Here is a 19324-nt window from a genome sequence, read left to right as displayed (position 1 = left end):
ATGTCAAGAAGCTGAAAACTTTATTTTCTTCAAGACATCCATTTCCCAGTTGGTGGCAAATCAAAACTCTCCAGGGAAACTCTGCTGACATGTTCTTGAAGACTTTTGGTTTACAGACATGGATTGTGCTAATAATAAATTTTAGTCTAATATTAAACAAACTTCACCTGTTTCACCTGAGCAGCGGGCACCAATTTCGGTTCATAATACCCCACAACGGATGTGCAACTCCATTCGGCTTTATTGCCCGACTCCGCCACCAGGAGGCAGCATCGTCGCCGCGGTCCTTGGTCCTCTAAAGCCAAACAGGCTTGTGAGTTGAGTCACATTCAACTGTTCTCTTTTCCTTCATCTTTCTGGGATCATTTTTTTTATTATTATTATTATCTTTATTATTTTCCTCAAATTGTCTCATGCTAGGCCAGAAATTCCTGTGTGCACTGAGGAGCAGGACAAACTCGTTTTTCCGCCCTTGTCCGAGTGGAAGCACTTCATCCTCCGGCACCGAGCATTGAGCCCCGCACAGAGGCGCTCAGAAAACCTCCGTTAAAGAAAGAAATCCTTCTGAGTTCAGTAATTACATGGTTTAAGGAATCAGTTATGTGCGGGTTATTTATGCTGCGAAGGAAGTCCCGGAGACATAGTGAACTTTCTTCAGCCTTTAAGCTTTAAGACAAACATGACCATGTCTTCCACGCTGCGGCTGGACTCGGGGTAAGTCGGGAATACTTGGGGTGGAGGAGACAAATACGCACCAACACCAGCCTCCCGCTGCCCACGCGTCCCGGCCTCCCCTGCCCGGTACCCACGGGTTCACTGGCCCGAGTGGCGAAGATTTGGCCAGACGGCAGCTGTGCTCAGCCCGGGGTAACCGCCTCCCGGGGGGCTTCCAAGGTGCACTCTGACCCAAGGTCCCCCGGGCTGCGGGTCCCGCGCACAGCCCGAGTCTCCCTTCCGCACGTTCCGACCGCGCGCCGGGACCCCTGGCCTCGGGGACCAGCGAGGGCCTGGAGAGGGGACAGCACCAGAGCCCGTGCCAGGCCCCCGGACTTTGGGCCCAACGCCCTTCCCAATCTCTCTGAGGAGCCCGCCGGGTCACGGCCGCAGCCCTCCCTGGCTAGAGCATCCACGGCCCGCCGGCGCGCCCCCCACGCCTCCGCCACAGCGGCGCTTCCTCCAGAGCCTCCCTTCCCAGGCTGGAGCGCCCTCTGCAGGCCTGGGAAGGGAGACACATCGGGCACCCAGAAGGGGAGACAGAATCACAGCGCGACAGAATCACACACACACACACACACACACACACACACGTGACAGGCACACCAGTCACACTCAGCCACATATGCACATTCATCCATTCAACAAACATTTATTAAATGTCTAATGAAGCTCCTCTCCATAATCCCCTACCCGCCTCTACTCCCACTCCATAGTAATGGCCTTATTTGACTTCCCAGGTCCCGCAGCTTTCTCCCTTGCCCAGTGACTAAAGTGCCCTCCACCCAAGATCTGTGACCCCTGGGACATGGATTTGGTCACACCAGGGAGCATGAAGGCTGAGTGGGCTCCTTGAAAGAGCATGAGCCACCCTGAGCTGGGAGATTTGTCCAGAGTTAACACTAAACCAGGATCACCACAAAGGTCACTTGGCTGAGAAAAGACTGAAATAGGTGAAGCACGAAGCACATTCTAGGGTGTATGGTCAGACACTGTTCCAAACCCACCACCCTGGTCTCCAACTCCACCCCCTCCTTCTCTGGATCATTTAAACCAATGACTGGGGAGTTGGTGCCTTACACCTTCCACACACAGGTCCTGTGTCCTCTCACTTTTTGCCGTTATAGAGGGTACCATCACAACACCTGACAGCTGTCACCTTCCTTGATCCCTCTTCATCTCCCTGATCTATCAGTGCTAGGGGGTTCCAGGCCCTGGAACTTGACCCCTTTTGTCTACACTCACTCCCTTGATGATCTCATTGTCTTAAGGTTTTAACTACCATGCATATGCTCCCAAATTTTTATCTTCAGCTAGAATCTCTCCCTTGAACTCTAAACTCATACTACCAACTACCTACTTAACATCTCCACTTATATGTCCAAAATTCAGCTTCATCTTAAAAAGTCAAAGCAAGGCTCCTGGATGGAGGGCTAAATTAGGATCTTGGGATTAAAACACATCTGCGAGCTAAGTCATGGTGTGTTCTGTTGTATTCAACTCTTTGCGACCCCATGGACTGTAGCCTGCCAGGCTCCTCTGTCCATGGGATTCTCCAGGCAAGAATACTGGAGTGGGTTGCCATGCCCTCCTCCAGGGGACCTTCCTGACCCAGGGATCAAACCTGTGCCTCCTGTGTCTCTTGCATTGCAGGCAGATTCTTTTCTGCTGAGCCACCAGGGAAGCCCCAAAACACACATGCTACTATATACAAAATAAATAACCACCAAGAATCTGTATAGCACAGGGAACTATATTCAATATCTTGTAATAACCTATAGTGGAAAAGAATATATACATATACATATATATATGTACAACCTAATCACTTAGCTGTATACCTGAAACTAACATAACATTCTAAGTCAACTATATTTCAATAAAGTTTAAAAAAAAACAAGTCTGACCTTTTCACAAACCTACTCCTCTACAACTCTTCACATGTTGATAAATATAACTCCAACCATCGCGTTGCTCAAGCCAAAACTATTTTCTCTGTCATTTTCTTGTCTTTCTCGCATATCCTGTACTGAACCCCTCAGCAGAGCTCTTTGGCTCTACTTCAAAATATTTCCAGAATCTGACCACTTCTCACCAACTCACAGCAACCTCATGTCCTCCCTGGATCATTGCAGTTGCCTCCAACCTGGTCTCCAGGCTTCCATCTTTGCACCACTTTAGTCTATCCTCCATCCGACAGCCAGAGGGAGCCTTTAACACATGCCAGATCATGTCACCGTTAAAATCCCTCCAAAGCTTGCCCCAGCGCGCTGCAGAGAACAGAAACCCTGCAATAGCCTACAAAGCCCTCCACTATCTGTCCCGTTGTTATCCAGCTGTATCTCCTACCACTCTGCTCTTTGCTCACTTTCCTCCCATAACAATGGCCTCCTTTCTATTCCTCAGATACACTCTTGCCTCAAGACCTTCACACTTGCTATTTTCTTCCCCAGATCTCCACATGGCTCTCTCCCTCACCTTCTTCAGATGAGCCCTCTGCTCAGACATAATCAGAAAAGACTTCCGTGATCATCCTCCCCAGTACTCCCTATCCCTCTGGCCCTCTTTATTTTTCTTCATAGCACTTGCTGCCATCTGACATACTAGTTTTTCTCTTGTTGGCTTATTGCCGGTTTTCTTCATTAGAATAAAAACTCCACAAGCGCAGGAATCTTTCTGGTTTACTGCTGTGTCCCCCGGCCAAGAACAGCTTCTGGAACATAAGACGCCCTCAATAAATATTTGTTGAATGAATGTGGTATAAATCCCTTGTATATTATTGTTTCATTATTTCACATTTTGCTGCTGATTCTCAGGATCTTTCCCAACAGAAATTCCAGGAAGAGAGTACTAAAATTTAATTGAAAACTTAATGCCAGCTCAGCACAATACTCTTGTATCATACAAGATCTTGGTGGGAAAAAAATGGCATGACTCAAAAGGCTTAATTTTTTACAATTTAGTGAAGTGTCCATTTACAGAGGTGAAGGCAGGGTTACTGTGGGCAGCCACTGTACATGAGTTAGTATAGGTCCAAACTTCAGGCCATCGCTCCTTCTCAACAAAGTGACATTAAGTATACTGCCTGAAATTCTGCCCACTGAGAGGACTTCCCTTCACTGCTGTCTTTCAGGGCCACCCCTGAAGGTAAACAACCATCTATTTCTGACTGATGCCAGCATACCTTAGAGACTCATCTGAAAATCAAGACCAAGAATTTTCTCTCTATAGTAACTGTTTGTAGAAAATTTCGCCGTGAAGGCAGAAGTGTGATCAGATGAAGAGGTAGAAAACAATACAAGTAGGAATCTGAGTCACCCACCCGTGTTTTATACATGCCTTCTGAAACTTGTAAGGCCTGATCTCAAATGTACAGTGTTCATTTGACAGTAGAATGCTATCAGGCACGTCTAACTATACAATTTGCTATAGATAACACCCTAGGTTGTATTGCCACTGGGTGATCTATAGTTTTAGACTATAGTCTGAGTTTTAGACCAGGGTCCAGTGGCAAATCAGAAACTGATTTTCAAGTAGAAAATAATCTACTTGAGGTAGCTCCAACACCCTAAGTCTTTGCTGTAAGCCTCCTACTGGGGCTCCTACAGCACTCTTCTCTGCCACAATCCAAAATTCATTGGATTTATGAGTCCCAGGCTCAAGTAGCCAGGCAAATTTCCCCAGAGCCTGGACCTGCTGCAGACCCCTTCCTCACTCTAGGCCTCAGTCAAAACTGCCAGCTTTATGCCATATCCAGTAAATAATTTTGCTGTATTACTCCTGGATGTTGCCTCCCAAATCCAAGCTTCTCTTTAAGCATTGTGCCTCTTCATAGAAAGGTGCAACATTCCCCAGATCACTGTTTCTCAGCTCCTCCCTACTTGCTATGCTGTGTGCTCAGTCGCTTCAGTCCTGTCCAACTCTGTCGACCCCATGGACTACAGCCCACCAGGCTCTTCTGTCCATCGGATTTTCCAGGTGAGAATACCAAAGTGGATTGCCGTGCCCTCCTCCAGGGGATCTTCCCAACCCAGGGATCAAACCTGCATCTCTTGTGTCTCCATGTAAGGAACTATAGGCAGATTCCTTACCCACGGAGCCACCCAATAGCCTAGAAATTTTACCTATGTGGCAGAATCCTGAAGTTTTGGAAGATTTTTTCTCTCCCTCTGTCATATGTAGTAGGTCTTACTGAAGCATTTAAGGCAAATGCTATTTCTTATGCACCAGTAAACCTAGTTTAAAGGACCATTTTGATATCCTTGGGATACCCAGATTATCTTATGACAATCAAAGCAGGAAAGTTGACATATCCCTGAGGTAAACAATGCAGGGGTATTTCTGTCAGTACAGTTGGAAAGGAATGGATTTCATCAGTCTTTAAGTAGCTGGTACAGAAATAAGGCAAATGCTAGTTTATTAGCTATATTATGCCAAAGTATCTTTAATTGGAGGCAATACAAATTCTCTTTAAATCTTTGAAAGTGCTCTCATCTATGCACCTTCTCTAGCAACAAAGCATTGCTTTAAGTTTACTACTGTAGTGGGGAATGTGGTAGGACAGGCCCCATTCGAAGGACTCCCACATGGCCTTCCTGCCATAATTTTCCTCCCTCCATGGTCAAGGAACTAGTGAGGAGACTTTGCTAATCATTAAGTGTACTTATCCCCACTATACATTCTGAGGGCTTCCCAGATGGCTCAGATGATAAAGAATCTGCCTGCAATGTGGAAGACCTGGGTTCGATCCCTGGGTCAGGAAGATTCCCCTGGGGGAAGGGAATGGCTACCCACTCTGGTATTCTTACCTGGAGAATTCCATGGACAAAGGAGCAGAGTCGGACACGACTGAGAAACTAACACAAACTAGAGAAATAACCACTGGATAAGTCTTACAGACTCACTGTGAAATGGACCTGGATCAAGATCCTTCTGTCACCTCAACTCCATAAACCCTCATTGTGACTAGTGGATCACAGAGGGGTTTGGGGCCTCTAAGACTCGTATTAACATGAGACAATACCCAAAGATTTGAATATTTTCTGTTCCCCTATTCATAGTCACTCTGGCAAATGGTTACAGATCTCTCTGGGAAAGGAAGGCTTAGAGCAGTGAGTCTCAAATTTCAGCATACGTCAAAAACAACCATCAGAAAGGCTTGTTAAAATAGAGATTGCTAGGCCGTTCCCAGAGTTTCTGATTCAGTGGAGTTGGGGCAGAGCCCAAGAATTTGTATTTCTGACAAGTTCCAAAATGATGCCAATACTGCTGGCCCAAGGATCACATTTTGAGAAAGATCTATAGAGTCCACCTGTGAAAAGACTCAGGCCTTCCCACCACTCACCCCCCAACACCCGATCAAAGGGCTTCAGGTCTGGGGAGCTGATTTAAGTCATGGAACTGGGTAAAAGACTGTAAATCCCCACTACAATTTGAATCAGATTTCTCCCTACCAGGACTAGACATTTTACACTTATATGAATCAAGTAGCACATCAGTAAGTTGTCCATCTATTTCATTCGGAGGAACACTGTAATCAATTAACTGCTACCACAGATCCTCATGCTCAAAGCACAGTGATTAACAGGTGTCCCTGCAGCTTGGGATTTCCAGGTGGCACTAGTGGTAAAGAATCTGCCTACAAATGCAGGATGATGCAAAAGACACAGGTTAGATCCCTGGGTCAGGAAGATCCACTGGAGTAGGAAATGGCAAACCGCTCCAGTATTCTTGCCTGGAAAATTCCATGGACAGAGGAGGCTGATGGGCTACAGTCTATGGGGTGGCAAAGAGTTGGACATGATCAAGCATTCACATGCACGCGTGCACACCACACACACACATGCAGCTTATTTAGTAATTTCATTGATCTTATTGCTCAGAAGGTGAGCATCTGGACTCTACCACTCAAGGATTCCATCCTTCTCCTCAAAATCAGTTCAGTTCAGTCGCTCAGTTGTGTCCGACTCTTTGCGACCCCATGAATTGCAGCATGCCAGGCCTCCCTGTCCATCACCAACTCCCGGAGTTTACCCAAACCCATGTCCGTCGAGTCGGTGATGCCATCCAACCATCTCATCCTCTGTCGTCGCCTTCTCCTCCTGCCCCCAATCCTTCCCAGCATTAGGGTCTTTTCCAATGAGTCAACTCTTCGCATGAGATGGCAAAAGTATTGGAGTTTCAGCTTCAACATCAGTCCTTCCAATGAACACCCAGGACTGATCTCCTTTAGGATGGATTGATTGGATCTCCTTGCAGTCCAAGGGACTCTCAAGAGTCTTCTCCAACACCACAGTTCAAAAGCATCAATTCTGCAGCGCTCAGCTTTCTTCACCGTCCAACTCTTACATCCATACATGACCACTGGAAAAACCATAGCCTTGACTAGATGGACTTTTGTTGGCAAAGTAATGTCTCTGCTTTTAAATATGCTATCTAGGTTGGCCATAACCTTCCTTCCAAGGAGTAAGCATCTTTAAATTTCATGGCTGCAATCACCATCAGCAGTGATTCTGGAGCCCCAAAAAATAAAGTCTGACACTGTTTCCACTGTTTCCCCATCTATTTCCGATGACGTGATGGGACCAGATGCCATGATCTTAGTTTTCTGAACGTTGAGCTTTAAGCCAACTTTTTCACTCTCTTCTTTCACTTTCATCAAGAGGCTCTCTAGTTCTTCTTCACTTTCTGCCATAAGGGTGATGTCATCTGCATATCTGAGGTTATTGATATTTCTCCCGGCAATCTTGATTCCAGCTTGTGTTTCTTCCAGCCCAGCATTTCTCATGATGTACTCTGCATATAAGTTAAATAAGCAGGGTGACAATATACAGCCTTGACGTACTCCTTTTCCTATTTGGAACTAGTCTGTTGTTCCATGTCCAGTTCTAACTGTTGCTTCCTGACCTGCATACAGGTTTCTTAAGAGACAGGTCAGATGATCTGGTATTCCCATCTCTTTCAGAATTTTCCACAGTTTATTATGATCCACACAGTCAAAGGCTTTGGCATAGTCAAAAAAGCAGAAATAGATGTTTTTCTGAAACTCTCTTGCTTTTTCGATGATCCAGTGGATATTGGCAATTTGATCTCTGGTTCCTCTGCTTTTTCTAAAACCTCAAAATAAGACTCCCCAATCCTAAGAGAATATCTCTCATCCTCATCTCCTGCCTACTAAGGAAACCACTATAGTGCTTTTCAAAGTTAGTGTTCCCATCATCAATGCTTTTCTTATGGCCTTGAAGAACTAATTGTCTTCCTGGGCCCTTCAGAGTTAGTGGTTGCACACAAGAGGGGCCCTCCTGAAGCCAGAATTGAAAGAGACACATGCACCGCAATGTTCATTGCAGCACCTTTTATAATAGCTAGGACATGGAAGCAACTTAGATGTCCATCGGCAGACAAATGGATAAGAGAGTTACAGTACATATACACAATGGAATATTACTCAGCTATAAAAAGGAATGCATTTGAGTCAGTTCTAATGAAGTGGATGAAACTGGAGCCTATTACTATACAGAGAGAAGTAAGCCAGAAAGAGAAACACCAATACAGTATATTAACACATATATATGGAAGTTAGAAAGATGCTAACAATGATCATATATGCAATATATGCAAGGCAGCAAAAGAGACACAGATGTAAACAACAGACTTTTGGACTATGTGGGAGAAGGCAAGGGTAGGATGACTTGAGAGAATAGCATTGAAGCATGTGTATTACCATATGTAAAATAGTTGACCAGTGCAAGTTCAATGCATGAAGCAGTGCACTCAAAGCCGGTGCTCTGGGACAACCAAGAGGGATGAGGTGGGGAGGGAGGTGGGAGGGGGGTTCAGGATGGGGGACACATGTGCACCCATGGCTGATTCATGTTGATGCATGGCAAAAGCCATCACAATATTGTAAAGTAATTATCCTCCAATTAAAATAGGTTAATTAATTTTTAAAAAGAGGAGCCCTCGAACATTCTCGTCTCTCTAATCTTTGCACTCTTTCCTCTCTTTTGCTACTCAAAGTATATCCTGAGGACCAGCAGTATCAGCATCACTTAGAAGCTTGTTAGAAACAGAACATCATGGACTTCATCCAGAACTATTGAAGCAAAATCTGCAGTTTAATAAGATCCCCCGGTGAGTCGTCTGCACATCACAGTTTGAGGAAGACTATTCTACAATATGTCAGTGAGGTTCTAGTATCTCAACCTCATGATCATAGGCCACTGTTGAGTCCAGGCTTCCAGTAACCAACCCAATAGATTATTAACACCATTCCCAAGTGCTCGGCTAATACAGTGATACCCAAATCCTGGATAAGGGCATCCATATCAATAAATTTGTCCTCACTGGTCCCCAGGATTCTCCCAATACAGTTGACAAGTTCTTACAGCTTCTTCAGTGAATATGCTTTTGTCCTTGGAGCTATTAGGTAGTTAGAATAGGAAAAAGGAGTCCAAAATAACAATGGCTAAAAGACAAAGAAAGGGAAAAGCCCATGAAAATGTAACAAAAGAAAATCCACGTTTTTCTGAGTGCGAAGTTCCAGTGAAACAAACACGCCCCCTTCTTGGCTAGCCCAATTTGCATAGGGCAGGCTATAGGTGGGAGGAGACAAAACATATAAAAAGAGGGAGCCAAGCCGGACTGAGACCCCTCCTTTCCCATCGGCCTGTCCTCACGCCTCGAGGGTGTACTTTCCTTTGCTTGCTGAATAAAACTCTGAGCTGTAACTGAGCTGTAACACTGGTCTGCCATTTCAAATCTTTGCTGCTGCAAGATGGAACTGAGGAAATTACATGCTCCCCCGACATATCTGGTGCCGTGACTCAGATTTAACCTGGCTGAAACAACCTCAGCTCAGCCCCAGCTAGGCGGAGACCAAGCACAGCAGAAGCCCAACTTGGCAAAACTCACGTGGTGGAAACTGAACTCAAAGGAAACCCAGTGCAGTGGACGTAACAAGTAGCCTAGTGTGCTGGAAACCAAAACAACAAAAAAACAAACTTGGCAGAAAGCTTGCACAGCTCAGTCTCAGATCCCAGAAGACCTCTAGTTAAAGTAGGAGGCCCTCACCCCTATGGCTGGAAGGACATATGGCTAACAAAATCTTAATTCTTTTACGATTTCTCATTTCTTGTTTCCTCGAAGCCCCTGCTAACAGGCTAGTGGCAGTGAGTGCAATTGAGGGACTCTGGCAGGGGCTACTCCCCAGTGTGTCCCAAAGGCTCCACTATTCTCTGTGCCCTAGTAGCTGTTGCCCAAGCGGATGAGGATTCTTCTGTCCTTAATCTCCTTTGTGCCAAGGATAAAGCCAATGAAAATTGTGGGCACAGGTCAGGCATTTAGCAGTTTTTCCAGCAAGTTATGAAAGGGGTTCCTCAGCATGTTTTTCCCACTGCTTTTTCCTCCCATCCTTCAGCTCCTCTCTCCATCTGTGCCACTGTTTACAAAGTATTGGGCAGGCCATTAGCTTTCTACTTCTGAAAACTGTGTTTGAAACTGTTTACCTAAAATTGGGATTCAAACCCACGTGGCAGGGACTCTGTGCTGTGCTTAGTCACTCAGTCATGTCTGGCAGGGACTCACACACGGCCAAAATCCATGGTGCCTGGTTTCAGGACCTAATGAAGCTCAGGTTCTTAATGTCTCATTGCAGAAAGAATTCAGTGAGAGACATTGTGATAGGTAAGAGATAGATTTGTTCAAATTCAGAGAGAAGCACAGTCCACAAAGTGTGCCATCACCGAGGGTGTTGTGGCGACCATGAAATGTGTGGTTAGTTTTTGTAAGCTGAGTCATTTCATATGCTAATGAGTGGGAGGATCATTCCAACAATTGGGGAACCACCTGCTCCTTGGTCTTTTGATAGTGCCTCTGGGTGTGGCATTTAGCTTGTAGATTGAAGATCCAGTTTAGTTGAATTTGACTTGACTGCCATCTTGGACCCAACGTTAATGGGTTTATGTTATGCTCTTAGGCTATGTCATTCTTTCAAAAGTTGTGCCCCGCCCCCCTTCTGTCCTGTTTCATGCACTTTTCTTGAGCCCCGTCTGGGCCCCCAGTGTTGCGTCTACAATCTTCTGGCTGGACAACCAGAAAATAGCTGACCTTGGGAGGAAAATATTGTATAATATCCGATCCCTCTAGATAGTCAGGCCTTCATCTTCCATGTTTCCTACAACATGTGCAACAACAGCACCTTTCAGTGGACCCGCCAGGGCAGGTGACAGACACACAATGCTTGCCAGGAGTCCATCTGCTGGTGGCATCCCTTCAAGGACAATGGGGCTTCCAGGGATAATGTTTGCCACTTTGGGAGTTAGGTCTTCAGGCCGTTTGGGCCCAAACCCTTACCACCCTTCTCCTAAAGTTACAAACATACCCCCGGATCAAATCTCCACTCCACTTTTATGGAACATCTGGTCTGTTGCCTCTTATCAATTTGTTCTTAAGCAACTTACTAACTCTACCCCCTCTGTAGGCAATATCACTCCACCCAGCTTATTATTAAAGCACTCTTAACGCCCCTAACAGGACCAGATAACCTACTCCTTTGTCATTACTTCTGTTATTACCTAGAGTGGGTCTATGACAATGAAATGTTTACCATTGGAGACACCCTAAACTGCTCTTATGGAGGACTAGCAGAGGAAATCAGTGACTTACAATCCCTCAGAGCAATAAGAGGATAAGACTTGTGGCTATTTTGCCAGGTTCCCAGTCTCAGGCACATGCTTTGATTGCCTTACATCATGGTATCTATTCCCATCCATGTGGACAAACTGGCAATGAGTTAAGATTACAACCCCTTAATCCTACCCAGCACTAGTCATGCTGGAGACCTTGGAGATGCCCAATTCAGCCTGGGGTCCCAGAAGGTCAACCTGCCTAGGGTCCCCAGGAGGTTGTCACACCTCACCCTGCTCGGGGATCCACCAGCCCAGGGACCCAGGAGGTTGACATGCCTCAACCTGCCCAGGGATTCAATCTCCAGGAGGTTGTCCCACCTCAACCTGCCCAGGGATCTGCACTCTGACCCAGGGACACCCAGCTCTCAGGTTGCAATAATACTGGGTAGGATAGGCTTCAGAAAGACTCACTCCTAAGGAAGACCACCCACGGAAATAGAAGGAAGCCTATTAGTTGTGGAACTGTGCCTGGTCCCAGCAATAACTCAGGAGTCCAATGAGAACCCCATTGCCTTTCTGGAAAGTCTCAAAAAAGCCCTCCAAAAGTATACCAATCTGGACTTAGACTCTTACAAGGGACAGGTGATTTTAAAGGACAAATTCCCGTCCCAATGTGCATCAGACATCAGGATAAAGTTACAACAGCTACAGCAGCAGTACCCTGTTGCCTCTTTAGATGAAATGGTCCAGAAAGCCACCAATACCTTTTATAACAGAACAGGAGAGGGAGGCCAAGGCCCAGGAAAGGGAAAGTGAGAGACAAGGAAAGAGACAAGCCATGCCCAGATGCTGACTGCCCTCCAGGGAAGCCCTATGGCAAACCCCGAGTCCTTGAAGGACAAGGCACGAGGCAAACAGCTAATCTGTAAACAGACAGGACATTGGGCCAAAGGATGTCCAAACCATGCCAAGTCTCCTAAAACGGCTTGCTACAAATTCCATCATTTGAGACATTGGGCAGCACAGGAAACCACATTCAATACCTTGTAATAATCTATAGTGAAAAAGAATATGAAAATGATTCAGTTTTGTATACATGTGCAGAGCTGAATCACTTTGCTGTACACCAGGAACTAACACAACATTGTAAATCAACTATACTTCAATTAAAACAAAAAAGAATTTCACAGTAGTTGTCTGAATCTCTACCTATAACTTGAATTGAAATTTCATGTTCTTAAACTTTTCTTTTCCTTATGTAATTGTGCCAGCACAATTAGAAACAGGCAGACCATCCAACAATATATGTAATGACCATTTGAAATCACCATTTGTGGCCATAGTAATTAAGTACTGAGGCATTTATCTCCTAATGTCTTTCCCTCCATCAACACCCCACCCCACACCTCACTTAGGGGTAGTCTTAAGTGATGGTGGTGCTCCTTCATGCTGCAGATTACTCACATCCTCTCTCATCATGCAAGGAGGTTTGTGCACTTAGCAAATATATGAGCAACCCAATCCCAGGATCCCATTTTGGGAATCTATTCCTGAGATCTATTCTGGTACCATTTACTGTATCAGTCAGGATGCTGGCAGGAAACAGATGGCACAGTCAGAAAAAAAAAAAAAAGATCTAGCCAGAAAGATTTCAATAAAGGGGATATTTAAGAGATGGGATTAAGGAACCAGCATGAAATGATGAGGCATTCAGGGTTTAGCAATAGTGAGAAACCATTATCACACCAAGGCCTGAGGGGCCAGAGGAAGAAACATTTCCGGAATCTTAGAGGTAAACCCATGGAGAGGAGCCAGTCAAAATAATCTGTAACTGTAGACCAGTGGTTCTCACACTCCATCAAGTCCCAGAGTCACTGCTGCTGCTACTGCTAAGTCGCTTCAGTCGTGTCCGACTCTGTGCGACCCCATAGACGGCAGCCCACCAGGCTCCTCAGTCCCTGGGATTCTCCAGGCAAGAACACTGGAGTGGGTTGCCATTGCCTTCTCCAGAGTCACTGAGGGTGCATTAAAATACCAATGACCCCAGTAGATCTGGAGTAGGGCCTGAGACTCTGGATTTCTAACAAGCTCCCAGGTGACACTGGTGCTGCTGGAAGACAGCTCTTTGAGAACAACTGCCAGAGAGTAAATCATTCACTCTGAAAACTATAGTAAGATGAAGGATTTGGAGAATTCACACCCCAACCTCTCTCTGCTACCACTGATCTCCCGCTGCTGCCTGCCATGGACCAAACCTAAATAGAAGCTAAAGGATAAGGGATCCTGAGTGATACTGTCTGTAGAGGTCACCCTTCTAGAGAACAGAGCAGAGCAGAGTGGAGGCTGGAGTGGGGTGCGACAACAGAGAATTATCAGAACCACCATAAGGAGCCACGGAAAAATGGATAGATAGATGAATCGACAGATATATGAATAAAAGGGTAGAATAATAATAATGGTTAATTTTGAGTGTTTCTTGTGTACCAGCCTCTAAACTAAGGGTTTTGCTCAGACTACCTCATTTAATCCTAAGAAAGATTCCTGTTTTACAGATAAGGATGCTAAGACACAGAAACTAAACACTTTTCACATGGTCACACAGCTGGCAAGTAATGGAATCTAAATCCCAACCTAGGCATGCAAACTATAGAGCCTCACTCCCCTGTGCTGCTCTGTGACCAACGGCAGACAGGCAGAATGGGATGGGAGGAAAGAGTGTAAATCTTGGGACTTCCCTGGTGGTCCAGAGGCAAAGGCTCCATGCCCCCCATGCAGGGGGCCCAAGTTTGATCCCTGATCAGGGAACTAGATCCCATATGCCACGATCCCTCAAGCCACAACGAAGATTGAAGATTCCTGGGTGTCACCACTAAAACCCCAGTGCAGCCAAATAAATAATAAATTAATTCAAAAAAAGAGAGAGAGCGTAAAACTGGGACTTCCTTGGTGGCACAGCAGATAAGAATCCACCTGCCAATGCAGGAGACACAGGTTCAATCCCTGATCCAGGAAGGCTGCACATGCCATGGAGCAACTAAGCCCATGTGCCACAACTCCTGAAGAACCTGTGCTCCACAATGAAAGAAGCCACTGCAATGAGAAGCTCACACACTACAATGAAGAGTAAACCCCCTTGTGCCACAACTAGAGAAAACATGTGTGCAATGAAGACCCAGTGCAATGAAAAATAAAAATAAATAAATAATTTTTCAAGAGTGTAAATCTTAAAGATACCTGGTTCAAGACACTGACTTGCCTTGTGACCTTGTGTTTTGAGCCTCATTCTTTATGTGTTTTTAAAGGCGATAATAATGTGATAATATAGCTACTTCCTAGTTTTGTTGGGAAAGTTAAGCAAGGTAATAGTGGTAAGCTCCTCAGTATGAAATCTAACATACAGTAAACAATCAGAAATACTATTACTACTTTATTATTAATGGATAAAAAGAAAAATAAGATCGCTTTGCAGCCTTTTGGCTAAGATCAAGTGTAGGAAGAAAAATAAGTCGGAAACTTGTGAGGGAAACACTCCCCCATCCAAAAGAGAGTCCAGGACTTGGATAGGGATGGTTGAATGGGTGTCCCACATATTAACTTCTCTTTTGAGGCCTTCTTTTCTGGTCTATCTCTGGTCTCTTTCCTAAGGATGGGAAATCACTTGTCCCCTTCCTCATCAGTCTATTCCTTGAAATTTGGGGATTTGTGTGAATATGAGCTGGCCAGCCCCCTCTCCTTAAAAATCCCCTCTTGGTTCCCAGGATCCAGAGGAAGGGAAAGCTGAAGGGGGCTCTGCCAGGCCAGGCTCTGTCCAGCTGTTCTGTTAACCCAGGTGTTGAGCACATGAAAATGGTAACTAGACAAAGGGGCAGTGCTTGCTGAGTCAGGAGGTTGAATCCCTAGGGCCTGAGATGTGGGAAGGGGTGCTGGGCCTCCTTCCAAGGAACATTCCTTCTCAACTCTCTTGTCCCAAGGGAGAGACGGGTCCCTAGATGACAGATGGGCAGGCACTGTGATGACCTGGGGAGGCTCTCCCCGCTCCACGGTTGTTCTGAGGGCACCAGGGGGGCTTCTGAACCACCACCAGCACCAGAGACAAGAACCACAGAGAAAAGAGTGAGGAAAAGGCATGAACCCAGGGAAGGGGGCACGCCTCCTCACCCTGGTCCCGTGAAACTAAGCATCACTTCTGGAGGCCAGTCCAGTGGCCGATGATGCAAATGCCACCAGAGAGGTGACAATATGAGCTCTCTCTCTCTCTCTCTCTCTCTCAAGCTGACAGCACAAGGTCCCCTGCTCTCGGCCAGACTGCAGCCTGCTTAGTAGGTTGTTAGAGCTGAAGCCAAGGAAAACAGAGAGAAGAAAGGGGGGCAGGGTCAGGTTCCATTAGATAGAGGGGGCCAGAGGGGAATCCACAGACGGGACTTGGAGGGGATTTCTGAGTGGGGAAAGTGAAAGTTCCGGGCCATAAATAGAAGGCGGCCCCAGCTTCCTCTGGGTGCCACACTCACGTTCCCAGATCCCTTCACACCCTGCACTTGCCATCTGAGCCTTTACTTCACGGGGACTCTGCCCAATTCACTGGCTCACAGCTCGCCGGCAGTCACCCTCTGCTCACTCTCCATGGCATTCCAGACAGCCTCACTGCTGGCCGTCAGCCTGCTGATCCTCTGGGTCTCCCCTGGTAAGACTGAGGGGAGGCTTGGCAGGGGCGGGGGCGGGGTTGATGGCGGCGAGGAGCGGGGTGTCTAGAGCTCAGACTGCTTGCCGATGGATGTGAGGGATCCTGTGAGTCAGGGTTGCCTGTTTCAGTGAACCTGGCGGCTCCCTGTACCTGCAACTGGGAGTGTACCTGAGCCCCCAGATTCCAGTGTGTGCCTGTCTCTTGGTGTATCCGGAGCCTATGACTCCCCTTTCTCTGCAGGCTCTATTGCCTGCTGCCTCAGTTTCCCAGGCAGGAGAGAACAGTCTATATTTGCTTACGGCGGGGAGAATGGGAGACGCTGAGCCAGGGCTAATGATAAAAAATTTTAACAATTCCTAAGTTCTGCTAATGTCAGCTTCCTGCTGCTACCCTACCCCCAGCCTGTTCCCCACCCCACATTCATCCCCCCACGGCCACTGTGACCAGCATGAATTCTCCATCTTAACTGCCCGTGGGGAAGTTAAAAGGACTTGAGAGAGAAGTTGGGGTGATCCAGGTAGCAGAAGTCATCTGTGGGGCTCAGAACAGCAGTTGTTGGCAAATAGCGCTTCAATTTATTTAGCAACCACAGGTGGCGCTAGTGGTAAAGAACCCACATGCCAATGCAGGAGACATAAGAGACATGGGTTCGATCTCTGGGTCAGGAAGATCCCCTGGAGAAGGGCATGGCAACCCACTCCAGTACTCTTGCCGGGAAAATTCTACTGACAAGGAGCCTGGTGGGCTACAGTCCATGGGGTCGCAAATAGTCGAACACGACTGAAGCAACTTAACATGCAGGGCCATATTGGTGCATACTGGATGAGGATTCATCTGGTCTAGCTGCCGCCACACCCAGACAGATGTCCTTAACACCAGTGAGGGCTGTAACCTCCCCTCCTCAGGATCCCTGTATCTTGACACTAATCTCACCCTAGCTCTGGGAGGTGCCAACGACGCTGAAGACTGCTGCCTGTCTGTGACCCAGCGCCCCATCCCTGTATTCCTGGTGCGAGCCTACCGCTATCTGCTCCTCAAGGATGGCTGCAGGCTGCCTGCTGTCGTGTGAGTTTTAGGAGGAGCCTGTCTGGCCTCACCTCCCCCATCTGCCCCTGGTGAAACCCACCCTTACCTCCTTTTCTCTCTTCTCCTTGCCAAGCTCAACCCTTATAAAGAAGTCCCTGAAACAGGTTCCCAGTTGTGGTCCCCAGTCGTTGCCCTTCCCACCTGGGTCTGCTTGGAAACTGGGTTCCAGGGCTCTGTTTTCTCTGACCTCTGACCTTTGTCTCCAGGTTCACCACACAGAGAGGCCACGAGCTCTGTGCACCCCCAGACAAGCCATGGGTGGACCGCATCATCCGGAGACTGAAGAAGACCTCTGCCAGGGCAAGCCTGACCCTCCCCAGCCCTGCCTCCTCCCTCCAAGCCCCTGCCCAAGACCCCAGTCCGTGACCTTGCCTCTCCTTCCTCCCCCAGAGAAATGTTCCAGTAGTTGCCCTATGACAGACCAGAGAGAGCCCTGTGTTCGGGAGACAGAATGTGAATCACTGAAGCCCCGAGGAACCAAGGACCAGAAGGGAGAGACCAGGCCCCCTGCCCTCCTGCATCAGACCTGACCTGGCTGCAGCAGGGCAGGAGTGTCATTGTGAGTGTGAGTGTGAGCAAGGATGTGTGTGGTAAAGATTGCAATGTTTCCAATAAAGCCCAGCTGGTCCCTACGAGTCTGTCTGTCTGCCGTGTGTTTGCTGTCTGCGGGGAGGACTGTGATAGGAAAGGAGAGAGAGAATGGCAGGATTAGTTTCCACTCTGCAGCCTGAGCAAGTTCTGCCTAACACCCTGTGTTCTTAGGATCAGCTCCCATGATCAGGCCCCACCTCCTCTCTCCTCACAGCCCTGTCACACTCCAAGGCTCAGCAACACTAAACCTGTGTTGGTTCCCTGAGCGACCCAAAATTCTCTCAGGCCTCCGAGTCTTTGCTCTCCAGGACGAGTGCTCAAGCATCCAGGTCTCTCAGGGATCTGGTGTTGCTGGGGGCAGGGAAAGGAGTGGTTGGGAACAAGCTCTCATGGCTAGGGGAGGGGCAGGGGCCCAACTCTATTGCCGGCAGTGGGGGGTTGGTGGGGGAGGACCCATCCACCCACACCATTCTCACTCTCTGGAACACTCTTCTCTCTCTTCTGCCTGCCTGGCTTCCCATCTGGGTCTGGATGACTCCTCCTCCAGGAAGCCTTCCCTGACTCCTCCACACAGGGTTAGGAAGCCGCCCTCCCTCCCAAGTTCCCAGGGCCCTCTGCTCCTCTCCTCTTGCAGCACTCAAGATGCTGAGTTATAATTGCTAGTTTGTCAGCCTTCCTGAACAGGTATCACGTCTATTTTGGTTTCCATTGTCTCCCTGGAGTCCAGCACGCTGCTTGGCACAAGGTAATCAGTCAATAAATATTTGTCTGGAGAACAGATAAATATGTAAGAAAAGGCTCAGCAGCCAGGGGTGAGGGCCCATCGGTCCAGATAGAATCTCTATTCACAACCAGGCTCCTCTGTCACCCACTCAGTCTAACCCAGTTCTAGCCCCACCTGGGTCCATGTGGCAATACTGGGGCCCTGTTTCTCAGGGATACTGGCATGCAGACCTAGGAGTCAGAGGTCAGAGTGGGAGAGGGAAGAAGAAGAAGCAGTCACAGAGCTGGGGAGATTCAGCTTGGGGGCACCCACCACCACTTCATAGCCACATGGGCTCCAGGGACTGAGACTAGTGGAGTTGCAGGGAAGGAGTCTCAGCTCTGGGAGATGAAAGCCCTTGACTCTTAGAACATCCCACAAGGCTTCTCTGGGAGGAATGACCTCCTCATGCTTGGGAAGTCCCCTGGGGAGGCTGGCTGGTCTCCCAACTATGGCCCTTAAGGGCTTGTCTGGCAGGGAGCAGCAAGTCTGTGCTCTTGGGGTTGAGAATGACAGCTAGTACACCACACGGAGCATCCTCGTCTGGGAACAGAGGCCACCACCATACCATATATCTCATCTGGTAATCAAAGCACACCTGGGTAGGCCTGGGCATACAGGAGAGGGAGGCAGAGGTGAGGGGGTTGTGCCAGCCCTCCTCACGGGACTGAGAGCACAGCAGCTTCTTTCTCCCCTCTGCTCCTAAGAGTGGGTGTTCAAAACCTGAAGAAACCTCAGAGTCACAAGAGTGGGTGGAAAGGGGATAGTTTGCAAGAACAACTGGTATAGCCAGGAAACGTGGCTCTGCTACCTGCGGGAAACTACCCATCCATTCATGCATCCACGCACCCATCCATCTAG

General features: G+C 47.6%; 1 protein-coding gene and 1 long non-coding RNA gene across 2 annotated transcripts; both read left to right on the top strand.

The window, feature by feature from the left end:
• The first annotated feature begins 320 nt into the window (after window positions 1-320).
• Window positions 321-12531, top strand: LOC145517576 (uncharacterized). The gene is made up of 2 exons (XR_014062166.1): window positions 321-714; window positions 8734-12531. It is a non-coding gene; the product is annotated as an uncharacterized LOC145517576 (long non-coding RNA).
• A 3426-nt stretch (window positions 12532-15957) lies between these two features.
• CCL19 (C-C motif chemokine ligand 19) lies at window positions 15958-17475 on the top strand. The gene is made up of 3 exons (XM_081517621.1): window positions 15958-16023; window positions 16962-17088; window positions 17316-17475. Exons 1-3 carry the CDS (start codon window positions 15963-15965, stop codon window positions 17473-17475), a joined length of 348 nt encoding a protein of 115 aa, XP_081373747.1. The 5' UTR covers window positions 15958-15962.
• Window positions 17476-19324: the final 1849 nt, after the last annotated feature.

The sequence above is a fragment of the Giraffa tippelskirchi genome, chromosome 1 (assembly GCF_054371585.1).
Source record: "Giraffa tippelskirchi isolate mGirTip1 chromosome 1, T2T-mGirTip1v1.2.pri, whole genome shotgun sequence".
Taxonomy (NCBI): domain Eukaryota; kingdom Metazoa; phylum Chordata; class Mammalia; order Artiodactyla; family Giraffidae; genus Giraffa; species Giraffa tippelskirchi.
The sequence above is the reverse complement of the archived record's forward strand: the minus strand, read 5'-3'. Positions and strand labels throughout refer to the sequence as shown.